The following is a 12,514-nucleotide window of genomic DNA, read 5'->3' on the forward strand; positions in this document are numbered from 1 at the left end:
AAACCTCTTTTGAAAAATAAGGAACGTGGCATTGAGCAAGAGGAGGAAGCAGTCCAGGCCTGGAGCTGTGGAGCGCCTTGTGGAGGTGGCTGAATCTCGCGCTCCGCAGCACACAGCTGTTGGCTGAACTCGTGCCGGAGTTAGGCGCTCTCTCTTCTGCGTACATTCTCTTGATGGACACTGCTGCCGTAACCTGTCCGTTCAAAATCTGGGCTCTCTCACTCTCCCCAGACAGAACCTTCTGCTACAGTAGTGTTTGCTTTTTTTTTTGTTAACCTTGAAAAACTTTTCCCTCTTAATGACTTCTGCTGAGAAACAGTGGCGCTCTGGGCTTTCAGTTCTGACACTGTCTTTCTCCCCTCCCCGCCCCCATCCCTGTCTCAGGCCAGTCATTTACCGTTCTTCCTCCAAGCAGGAGAGGAAGAGGTTTGCTTCTGATCAATATATATTTGGCTGCGGTTAAGAAAGCATCAAGTAAATGGAACGCGTCTGCATTTTCTTCTTAATTCGCGGCGCTTCTCTTTTTCTTTGAAGGAGCAGCTTCTTCCCTGCCAGGATGGGGCTTTGCCTAACGCTACTCTTGCACCATTGCTTTGGTGCTGCTGTTTAACAAACAAGAGGCCCTTCCTCCTCTTGTCCTTTAGAAGCAGAGCTATGCATCTTTTGCTCTGGAAAAATCCAAAGTCTGCAATGTAAATAAATCATGCAAACCGAGCAGATGTGTGTGCACGTGGTTCCTCGTTTTTGCATAATGATTTTGCTTCCAAGATTTGATTCCTCAAAGTACTTGGATTTATTGGCAAAGGTGCTTTGAGGAATTAATGGAAATTTGGAGGGTGCAGCAGCCACGAATCCCTCTGCAGGTCGCTGATGATTTTGTGTGATGGCAATACTTCCTTGCGTCCTTCCTTCCCACCCACCTCCTTCTGCATGTTTCTTGCACCCCAACGTTGTTATCTTTTTGGCACCACATCAAGACTTTTCTCTTCTCCCAGGCATTTAACAGCATTTAACCGCATATGCTGAGTTTTTTAACTGACCCCAGAATAGTTGTTTTTAAATGGATATTGTCTGTTTTTGTTTGTATTTTATGCTTTTTATGGTTTTAAATTTTGTATATTTCTTTTTAATGTTCACTGTTTTTAACTTTTGTAAACTGCCCAGAGAGCTTCAGCTATGGGGCGGTATATAAATGTAATAAGTCATCGTCATCATCATCCCCGGTTTTCTTGTTCACTGCAGCACGAAGATGGTGTTCTACGTGTGGAATCAGCCTCCTCACCAGATCTTCAAAGGTCATGACATTGCCTGGACACTCAAGAGTGAGCTACGGAAGCAGCAGTCGGCCTTCCTCATCTTCCGGGCACTGGAGATCAATACAGTCAGTAAGTCAGAGGAATAGCTGAAGTGGCTGCCGTCTGTCCCTTGCCACCTTGCACCACCTCCTTCTAATCAGAGATTTCACTTTTTCCCAGCCCAGCTTCCCCTAATCCCATTGCTTCCATAATGGGGTGGTGGTGGTGGTGGGTGGACTTCTTGCAGTCAAAAGAGGTGCTGGAGCCTTGTCCCTCTCCCTGAACCCCCAGGTGCTGCACTGCCACTCTGCATCATGCAAAACAGTTGGCAGCTTGCTGTCGAAATTCGTCGGCAAACGATCATGGTTTATCACCGAATTTTGACAGCAAACCGCCAGTTCTTTTGCTGTTGCAGCAGCAAATCCGGGGGTGGCTGGGGCCTTACTTAAAGCTGGGGGGGGGATATATGGCCCAGAGGCTGTGTGCTGCCCATCCCTGTGCTTGGGCTGGGCAAAAGCTACTGATGTATAACTTACAGGCTTGTTTAGTAAGCAGATCACAGCGTCTTGCGTTAATGAGAAAGTCCACTGAGGTCAAGAGATATCTGGTGTATACACCTGCAGTAAGCCTGAACCTTGAGAATCTAAAGTAAATGGGGAGCTGCTTTAATCCCCATTCTTGCACACTTGACCCTAACCATGTCTGCATATGTGTTGATTGAGATATCCTCTCCCCCCCCCCCATCCAAAAAAACCACCCCACAGCATGCCAGCTGAACTGTTCAGAGCATGGGCACTGCAATTCCTTCACCAAGCGCTGTGTCTGTGACCCTTTCTGGATGGAGAACTTCGTCAGAGTGCAGATGGGGGATGGCGAGAGCAACTGTGGTAGGTAATACTCCATCTTTCCCCCCACCCTTCTGTTAAGAATGGAGCTGGCTCAGCAGGAAGTTCTGTGCTAAGGGCGTAATCATCTAAGGGCGCAATCCTGTTTAGACCAAAAAGGAAGTCCTACAATGCCCAGCACTCCCCGCGGGGTCAGCCATGGTGGCTTTGGAATGGTGGGAGCTGTAGGACTTCTTTCTGTCTAAACAGGCATAGGATTGCGCCCTAAATACCACAGAGTTGGTGCCTGCACCGCTATGGAGACAGTGGCATACCGTGAAACGTCGGGCAGAAGGTGGTGGATCTCCGTTTGATGCAGCCTGGGAAGAGCATCTATTGGGGGTAGGGGAGGGTTAATAGATTGCTCCTAAGGAATCTCTGTGAAATCTGAAGTTTTAGAAATCAGCTGCAGTACTGCTGGCCTTGCCTTGTATGACAAGCAGGGGAAGGCTCAGTGATGGATTTCGCCATCCCATCCCCACATTAATGTCCACTTGAGACATCAACAGCAGCATTGGCACCTAGCCGCCCTGTGAATGCACCCTGTTTATAGCCCACACAGGCTTTTCAAGCCAGCCTGGGTATCGCTTCCAAACGTAGCGAGCACTTCCTGAAACTCCCTGAATACTTTCTCCGGGGCCTGTGGCTGCCTGCTCTGCCCTCAGCTCTTTCAAGCCATGTATTTTTCGCATCCCACTCGTCTACCTCTAGGCCGCTCGGAGCAGCTGCGTCTACAGGATTCCACCTCCAATTCCCAGGGGACGGGGCGCATAATTCAGCCTGCAGATAAGCTGCTCCTGTCAGTTATTTTGCCAGACACGTGGCAGTTCACTAAACATTGACTTCCTCCAGCCTACGCAAGCCTGCTAATGTTGTGCAGTGCATGTTAGCATACATGTGCACAGGACGTGGGAGAAGATGGGGCGAGTCCCCGGGGCCCAATGAATGCCGATGTGCTTCCAGTCTTGCTGGGTGTTCCATTACTTTACAAGGAGCTGTTAATTTTAAGTACCTTGGTTTAGATTATCATTGAAACCAGAGTTAGGTAGCTTGGTGCCCTCCAGATGTTTTGGACGACAACTCCCATAAACACCCGCCAGCATGGTTGATGGTCAGGGAGGTGTAGAGTACATAATCTGGAGGGCACAAGGGTAAAATTGACCCTGGCTTGTTTTAACTAACTAGAGTTAGAATAAACCACAGTTCTCTGAGTTCATGCATAATAGGAATCTAGTTGTTCCCAAGTGAAGGGAAAGGCTTAGTTCTCCTTCTGCGGGGAAGGGGAGGGGGAGAGCATGTGGGCCCAAAGCTTGGTGCAGCTCATTCACAGTCATCTATAACCGGGGGTGCACAACCCTTTTGGACCTGAGGGCTATACTGGGAGGCCAGGGGGTGCACAAATGTACGTGCGCACACATACAGGAAATACTTACCAATACTTACATTTTCCCATCAAGCATAGCTCAGTTCTATGCATGGCTATTTAGGCATAAGTCCCATCGCTTTCAGGCATGCAAAGGGCAGCTGGATTCTAAAATGTATAAGTATTTGAAGTTTAAATACCCAGCAGGGTATTTAAAGGTTTAGTGCCTCTTTAAATCGCTCATATATCTAATCACTGATCTGACTTGTGAACAGGGTTTTGCTGCTTACCACTGAAGAAAGCCTCCTTTCTCCAGTCTTTCTGGGGTCCTCCTTTCTGCAGACGTTCCTGGAAAGGGGGGGGGGGCTACCACAGGTTGTACACCCCTGACCTAAACCATGGGTTAGGTTACCGTCTGAAGTTGGCTACTGTCAGCCAGGTCAGGGCCATCACCAAAGGCAGATTTGGGGTTAGATGAAGTCGTACATAAAAGAGTATTGAAATCAATCATGACTCCCATTGATCTCTGCGTATCTACTGTAAACATGACTAAGTCGGGGTTCCAGCCTCCAAAGTGCATTGCTCTCCAACCCAGAGTCCCTGAAGTCAGTTTCCGAGAGCTGGTGCAGCATTTCAGCTGGAGACGCAGGCCTAGGCATGAGCTGGATCCTGAAACGTAGCAGGAAGAAGGAGCTAGCGCTGCCTAGTCGCCATCACAAGACAATTGGCTGGTAATAATTTCTGCAGACATTATAACAACCCCCTGAAGAATGCCTAAAAAACAAGAAGCTGAAACGCATCAGGCTTTTGTATAATAAACCTTTCTATTTCCCCCTTTTCGTGTACGTCTTGGATGCTCAACCGCCTTGCACCCAGGGCAGAAGGCCAGGCTCCCGGCCTAGCTAAGCCATAGGTTCCGTACTTCCTGCCAGTCGCTAAAAGCAATGTTACACACACACACACACACACACACACACACACACTATTCACCCTTCTGGGTCTGAAAAAGGCTCAGAGGCCTCAGTGCACACGCTCCCCCTTAAGCTAACTCTCAGCCCCAGAACAATCACGAGGTTCACTGTTTTTACTGGTCCTTTGTTTTAAATTGAACAATTTTTATTTGCTTTCTTAATCTTCTTTCTTTTTACTGTTTATACCTATGTGCACCACTCCAGAATCTATTCTAGATATGGAACGGTATATGAATATTGTAAATAGATAAATAAATAAATAAATAAATAAATAAGCAATGCTTATTAAATAAATAAATAAATAAGCAAGCCCGGAAGTCAGATGCTCAGGTTGCTCTGCTGTGCCTCTTACAGAATGGAGTGTGCTCTACGTCGTCATCGCGTCGTTTGTTATTGTGGTCTCCCTTGGGATCGTCTCCTGGCTGGTGATCTGCTGCTGCAAGAAGTGAGTGCAGCTCTGAGCGCTTTAAGCACTCCCCTTTTGCCTTGCCTCTCGGCTTAGGTGTTCATCCCCCGCAAGGGCGCTGCAACGCCTCTTAACTTTCAACCTGTCTCTTTCCTTTTTGCTTGTCTCCTTAAGACGCAAGGGGAAACCCAAAAGGAAGAGTAAATACAAGATCTTGGATGCTACAGATCAAGAGAGCCTGGAGTTAAAACCAAATCCCAAAGCAGGTAAGACATGAGAAAAGAGGTTAACCCTGACAGGATGCTGACGCAGGCTGGTTTCTGTGCACAGGGGATTTAAAAACTCCGCATGGCATAGGGAAAGCGCAAAGCTATGTGGGTGTTTTTGCTTGAAAGCTGAGTTTTTATTGATTCAGTTGAGTCTGTTCCTCAGACATGCACGGCGCGTCGAGATGCTTGCTAGGAGAGTAGTAAAATCGAGGCCACTTCTTTGAGTACTATGGTGGAGGATTTGTGAGAGGAAATTCAGAATGCCGTTTATGTGCCTGATATTTAAAGTGATCAGCCTGGGCTTTATTCAAACAGTGTGGTGACTAGGCTGACAGGCCTAGGGGGCTGAATATGCAAGTCTGACCTCATCACTAATGGTTAAATATTACAGACATGAAAAGGTCCTTGCTGCAAACGTGAGATACCAGGAGTAGAAATCTCTTCATTAGCAGGCAATGAAAGGCACCTCAGAAAATGGACACCTTCGAAGCATTTCAACTTTGGTTATGCTTAGTGATGCACTGAATTTATCCCAAGTTGAATTCGTTATTTTCTCAGATAATAACAAAATCGTCCATGTAGGCGCGGATGACCGTTTTCCCTTAAAACGAACTTCCACCCATGTAAATGAGCTTTTGTGTATGCACAACATCATTGTACATCTTGGGTCCTGTAGTTTTGAAATATGTAGAGCGTCATGGTGTCGTGCATCACCACGTTATGTACGTTCTTCCTGGTGAGTTGTTTTTAAATGACCTCTCACAAAAAACGCTCCACCCACCAGCGACAGAAAGTAAAGTACATGTTTATCTACTGAGCAAATACAAAAGAATGTATTGTACGAGCAATGATGACCAAAATCCAATCCAACGAGAGTAAGAGAGAGAGGTGACATCTTCATAGCTTAAGAATTTATCCAACCAACTCAGTGTGTGTGTGCAGAAATAGCGTTATTTAGATACAGGCTGCACATGCTCGGAATCTCGGATCAGTTCTGAACTTAAGAGCGATTTTGTAAAATGCTAGACCAGGCTCGTTAAAAAGGTGAACATTATGAACCTGGCAAAGTTCAGACAGCAAGCTGACTCATGTTGAAATTCAGTGGCATTGCAAGTCAGGCTTCCTGCAGGTGTGAATGACCCCAGGTAGCATGGAGCTATCGTAATTTCCCTCATCAGACATGGTTTGGAACACCTGAAGTCTACATGCTTGCTTTTAATAAATAAATAAAAGGGCGGTCATGTGGAAAAGTTCTGGGGATGGGGAAGAACCCCCAGGATTCTGAACCACAATACAAGCATTCTGGGGTGTAATTCTGGCAACGTAAACCGCCACCTCACTGCAGAGTGAGCCAAAGCAAAGAACTTCATAAGCTCAGTATTACAGAAAATGGACAAACATAAAATTGCCACGACCTGAAAAGTTTGAAATGTTGTCTCTCTTTTCCCTGACAGGGGTGACTGGGTAGGCCGTTTGTATAATGTTTTTTTTGGGGGGGGGGTTTCCTTTACTTCTTGTTTACTCATTGAAAGGAATAGCTTATTGTAGTACTATTTCACAGAACTGATGTTCCAGCCGAGTGAACCGCCCCTTAACAACAGCAATAAAAGGTGCTGCGGCAACGGTTTGTGGCGCTTCTCTCCTTTTAAGAGAGGCTGTGCCTAAGACTCCAGCTCAGCTACCCTGTTCAGAGATCATCTCCCACTGAATTCCAGTTGCTGGGGGGGGGGGGGGGGAGGGGGTGGCGGCAGGGGAGGGGAGAACAGCTCTGGAGGCTTAGTGCCTTCTTGCCCTGCTGGTGAGCTTCCTCGGAGCTTGTGCCTGGAACAGAATGCTGGCCTTATTTAGACGGATCTTAGGTTTGACCTGGCCGGGCTCTCCTTATGTCCGCCCGTGCCCTTTCTGCCCTGGCCTTTCAGACAGGCTCACCCACCAAATGATGTGTTGGTCTGGTGTCACAATCAGTGGCAGGTGCTAAGATCATCTTCCTGGCTCGCCGCTCTGACCATGTTACTCCACTTCTGAAATCTCTTCATTGGCTTCCAATTCACTTCAGAATCCAATATAAACTTCTCCTGTCGACCTTCAAAGCTTTTCACGGTCTAGCTCCTTCCTATCTCTCCTCTCTCATCTCACACTATTGCCCCGCTCGTGCTCTTCGCTCCTCTGATGCCATGTTTCTCGCCTGCCCAAGGGTCTCTACTTCCCTTGCTCGGCTTCGTCCATTTTCCTCTGCTGCCCCTTACGCCTGGAACGCTCTTCCAGAACATCTGAGATCCACAAGTTCAATCGCAGCTTTTAAAGCTCAGCTAAAAACTTTTCTTTTTCCTAAAGCCTTTAAAACTTGATGTTGCTTGGACTTTATACTGTTAGTTCTACCCTACCCTGTGCCTGTTTGCTTTCTCTTCCCCTCCTTATTGCTTTACTATGATTTTATTAGATTGTAAGCCTATGCGGCAGGGTCTTGCTATTTACTGTTTTACTCTGTACAGCACCATGTACATTGATGGTGCTATATAAATAAATAAATAAATAAATAATAATAATAATAATAATAATAATAATAATAATAATAACTAAACGTGTTTGTGGAGATGCCCCCCAGCAGGCCTTCACCAGTGTTCCCGTGGCGGCACCGTGTACAGGAGTACAGCCACTCCTGTTTCCCTGAAGAAGTACTCCTGCTCCTTCAAACGACTCCGCCCTTTCTCCTTTGCAGCCGCACCTTTAGCTATTGTTTTAGAAGGCCATAGGGGGAGGCCAAGATGGGCCCCCATGACCTCCGTGCTTGGATCTCCCCACCACGCCTCCTCCCTTTGGGTGTGTGCCTGGCTGAGGAGAGCAGCCTGGCCTCCAGCTTGCAGCGTGTTCTGTTTGCTTGAGCTGTCTGTCCAGATCCAGCCCTGCCCAGCGTCTGAGAGGCCAGAGGGAGCTCAGCCCTCATAAATTCTGTGATGGCCTCCTTAGCCACTGTTCATAGAAGGATACAGGGGCGAGGAACATGACCTGGCTAAAACCAGGAAGAAATGCGAAAAGAAGGAAAACCCCATAGGGGAGTAAAAAATAAGCCAAAGGCAAGGGCGGAACCAAGGAATCTTCTACAATAATATTATTAGTAAAAGGTTTATTAAAGTGCCAGGTGACTACGCGTTCGAACGCAACCGCGTTCGAAACGCGTAGGCACCTGGCACTTTAATAAACCTTTTACTAATAATATTATTGTAGACGGTTCCTTAGTTCCGCCCTTGCCTTTGGCTTATTTTTTACTCCTAAAACCAGGAAAAGCCTGGGATAGAGCTTGTGGGTTTCATTAAGGCCTTCCCTATTTCTCCCCCTCCCCTTCCCAAAATAATTCAAATGCTGCTTACTGTCACTTAGGCCTCGGACTCTTTCCTAGAACATGTATGTGGCCCTATTTCTGCCCGCCCGCCCGCCCCCCCCCCCCCCAAGTCTAAGGGGCAACTAAAAGCAAAATCCTCCCTCATTCCTGCTTCTTCCATGGACCTTGCGTTCTTCTAGAGCCTTTTCCTGTGACAGGTTTTAGATTGTAATCTCCTTGGAGCAGACTCCTGCTGTCTTGTTCGTTACTTGTTAAAGCTGGCATTCATCACAGCATATAAAATGAGATGTGTGCTAGGGACCGGTCTCCCTCTCCCTCACTCCCAGGTTCACTTTCGGTTTCTTCTTGGTTTATTTTCAAAGGCAGCAAGCAGAAATCCCAGGCCCAGAACACCAGCCTGATGCATTCAGAGTCCGAGCTGGACAGTGACGAAGCCATCTTTACCTGGCCGGACCGGGACAAGGGAAAGCTGCTGCACAACCAGAATGGCTTCCTACGCAATGGGCAGGTGACACCCAAGCCGAAGAACCAGCGGGAGGAGATTCTATAGCTGTGGGCTGCTGTTCGCGGAGGTCCAGCAAACGACGACGCAGAAAGCTGTTCTCCTCGGTTGCACGATGAGCGCGTGGAGGCCGGCGGTGTGGTGTTCAGGGGAGCCCTGCGCGTGTCGTCCATGGAGACGCCCCTTTGTTTACTGCTCTTCTTTTTCCAATTTTCGAGTTAAACTGCCTGTACTTGAATTTGGACTTCAAGGGAAATTTTGGCAAACGAAGCTGTGAATCAAAGACTGTGAAGGGCAGGTGCTGATTCGCAAATGCTGCAGGACTTTTAAAAAAAAACACTCCTGTGAAAAGCGCCAACACGCCCAGGACTGCAACACGGAGCCCCCGCTCTGCCCACCCCAAAATCTGTTTGCCCTGGGGAGGGCAACTGTCTCCATGCACTCCCTCCTGTGGGGGGCTGTTGGTTTGGTATGGAGAACCACCGTGTGGCTCTTGCCCTTTCTCGAAAGCTGAGATGCCTCGGACCGTGTTCTTTCTCAAACGCTCCCCCTTTCCCCATCCCTCACGGGTGTCACTTTCTTCCCAAAATGCAAAAGGAGGCCGGGCATTGCGGTCTCCAGAGCAAAGGGAGAAAACTGCCCTTGGGTCATGTTTACGATGGTAAAGGGTGTTTCCCCCCCTTTATGTTTTAAATTATTGTTAGTCTTGCCACTGGTGGGAACAGAAGTGATGCCTCTGCATCTGTGATTCCCCGACTCCAGCCCTGTCCCCCAGCACCCCATATTAATACTGCTGAATGCCTCCCTCCATGTAGTCAGTCACACTGTCGGAGCTCAAGGGTACCTTCGATACACTCCCTGTTTCACAAAACACCTTTGCACAAGTCGGAAGAGGGAGCCAAAGAGGAGTGGGGCTAGATGGGTTCCTGGGATCCCCGGTAGATCAATGCCTCTTCCTCCCTGCCTCTTGCATTTCCTTATTTGTTGTTGTTGTTCGTTACAGGTCCGCTGTGTGCTCCTCACATGAGCGGTTGGTTGCCCAATGCCCCGGGGATTCACAAAACCTCTCATTTACCCAAAATAACCGCAGCAGCCTCCGCTGAGCGCCTTGTTTGATAGAGGCTGAGAGTTTTCCATACTGTACAAACCAGCTCCCCTCGCTTTGTTTGGATCAACGGAAGAGGCAGAGTTGCGTGATCATTGCATGTGTGATTTGCTCTCCCTCGTCTTTCTCTTCCCCTCCATTTATTACCTGCTTTAGTCCCTTCACCATGACCTGCTTCACACTTGGAAAACATCCTGTCTCTCCCTAAAGGCGAACATGCCTATGATCCACTTTTCCTACCCCTTCTGCTCCTTCTCCCAGTCAACCCTGCCGCTGTCTAACACCAAGGGGCAACCCTTTCACCTGCCTGTAATGTGAGGGGGGGTTGTTCTAATTTTTTTAAAAACAACAACACAACAACCTGTAATGTCAGGCTCTCTCTAAGTCAAGGATGGCCACATCCATCCCCTAAACAATTTCATCTGGCCCTCCAGAGATTGGCAGGCCAAAGTGAAAGACTCTGCAGTACTAATTTTACTCCTTTATTAAAATAATTGCCCGGGGGGGGGGGGGGGTTGGAGGGCAGGAAGATGAGAACGTTATACACTGACACCCCAAATCGGTGTCTGGGGGGTGGGGATGACCCCTGAGAACACAGAAGTTGGCCATCCTTGCTCAAGGTGAAAAATAAGCATTCAGGTTCTCCTGGGTTCTGTTTACATTGCTGCACTACTGATTTGTGAAGGTAATGAAGAATAAATATGCTGCTCAGCTTGTGGGGGCACCTCTCCCCCTTGAATCAAGGCTGCCGGAGTCATTCTTCTCCCCCAGTACAGCTCAGTAGCAAGCATGAAGATACCAGCTGCTTGTTGCTTGAATGGCAATGGCTGCCAGGAAGTGTGTGGTTCCCCCCCCCCCGCCGCCCCCCAGCGCAGAGACAGGCAACATGGACATTGAGAGGTGGTGGTAGTTATTTTTTCATTTACAGCATTTTTATCCCACCCTTTGGCCAAAAAGAATCTCAAGGCGGCTTACAAAGATATTTCGCAAGACCATCTAAAAAAACATCATTCATATATCTCCTGCCTCTCCCTCTGGATCAAGGCGGGGAACAACATAAAATACAAAATATTATAAAATACATAAAACTGTTTAAAACATATAAAAATGAATACATTATTAAAATAACAGCCAGACATCTTAAAATTCGACTGGGTAGGCCTGCCGGAAGAGATCAGTCTTTATTGCTTTTTTATATTCAGAGAGACTATTGAGTTGCCGCATCTCTCCCGGCAGGCCATTCCACAGTCTGGGAGTGGCAGCAGAGAAGGTCATCTGGGTAACAGTTGTAAATCTAGTTTTTGCTGGCTGAAGTAAATTCTTCCCAGAGGACCTGAGTGTGCAGGGCGGATTGTATGGGAGAAGGTGAACCCGCAGGTAACCTGGACCCAAACCATGTTGGGCTTTAAAGGTAATAACCAACACTTTATACTTTACCCGTGTAATGTTGGCAGCCAGTCTAATGATTTTAAAACTGGTGTAATATGGTCACCCTTAGATGTACCGGTGACCAACCTGGCTGCCGTATTTTGCATTAGTTGAAGTTTCCAAACTAGGCACAAAAGTAGCCCTATGTAGAGCACATTGCAGAAGTCGAGCCTTGAAGTTACCAGTGCCTGCACTACCGTCTTTAGGTTTTCCAACTCTAGGAAGGGGCACAGCTGGCGCATCTGCTGAAGCTGATAGTAGGCACTCCTGGCCATCACATCTATCTGAGCTGTCATTTGAAGCAACGGATCCAGAGCACCCCCAAGCTGCAAACATAGTATTTCAGGGGAAGTGTAACCCCATCCAGAACTGGGAGCCCAGGGCAGGGCCCTTGACAGCAAGCATCTCCATCTTGTATGGATTCAGCTTCAGTTTGTTTTTCCTCATTCAGGCCATTGCCGCCTCCAAGCATTCGTTCAGAGGAGACACACTATCCTTAGCTGACACTGTTATTGAAGGCATAGAGAAGTATATTTTGGTGTCGTCGGCATACTGTTAGCACCCCGCCCCATGCCTCCGGATGATCTCTCCCAGCGGTTTCATGCAGATGTTAAACAGTATTGGGGATAGGATGGCACCTTGTGGTACACCATACAACAACTCCTTCTTTGAGGAGCAGCTGTCCCCAAGCATCACCATCTGGAACCTCCCTGAGAGAGAGGACCGGAACCACTGCAGCACAGCGCCCCCGATTCTCAAACCTCCCAGGCGTTCCAGAAGGATACCATGGTTGATGGTATCGAAAGCCACTGAGAGGTCCCAAACACCAGCAGGGACACACTCCCCCTGTCAATACTCAGGCGTAGATCATCCACTAAGGTGACCATAGCTGTCTCAATTCCGTATCCTGCCCTGAAGCCGGTTTGAAATGGGCCTAGAAAATCTGTATCA

General features: G+C 47.9%; 1 protein-coding gene across 1 annotated transcript in view; it reads left to right on the forward strand.

Annotated features, from left to right (window-relative positions):
- Positions 1-10,874, forward strand: part of KIAA0319L (KIAA0319 like) — a 71,824-nt gene extending 60,950 nt beyond the window's left edge. Inside the window, exons 17-21 of the mRNA XM_063140810.1 lie at positions 1,243-1,385; positions 2,060-2,182; positions 4,868-4,958; positions 5,094-5,185; positions 8,891-10,874. Coding sequence (XP_062996880.1) covers positions 1,243-1,385; positions 2,060-2,182; positions 4,868-4,958; positions 5,094-5,185; positions 8,891-9,078 — 637 coding nt within the window. The 3' untranslated portion in view covers positions 9,079-10,874. The remainder of the gene's footprint in view (positions 1-1,242; positions 1,386-2,059; positions 2,183-4,867; positions 4,959-5,093; positions 5,186-8,890) is intronic.
- The last annotated feature ends 1,640 nt before the right edge of the window (positions 10,875-12,514 follow it).

The sequence above is a fragment of the Elgaria multicarinata genome, chromosome 13 (genome assembly GCF_023053635.1).
Source record: "Elgaria multicarinata webbii isolate HBS135686 ecotype San Diego chromosome 13, rElgMul1.1.pri, whole genome shotgun sequence".
NCBI classification, from domain to species: Eukaryota; Metazoa; Chordata; class Lepidosauria; order Squamata; family Anguidae; genus Elgaria; species Elgaria multicarinata.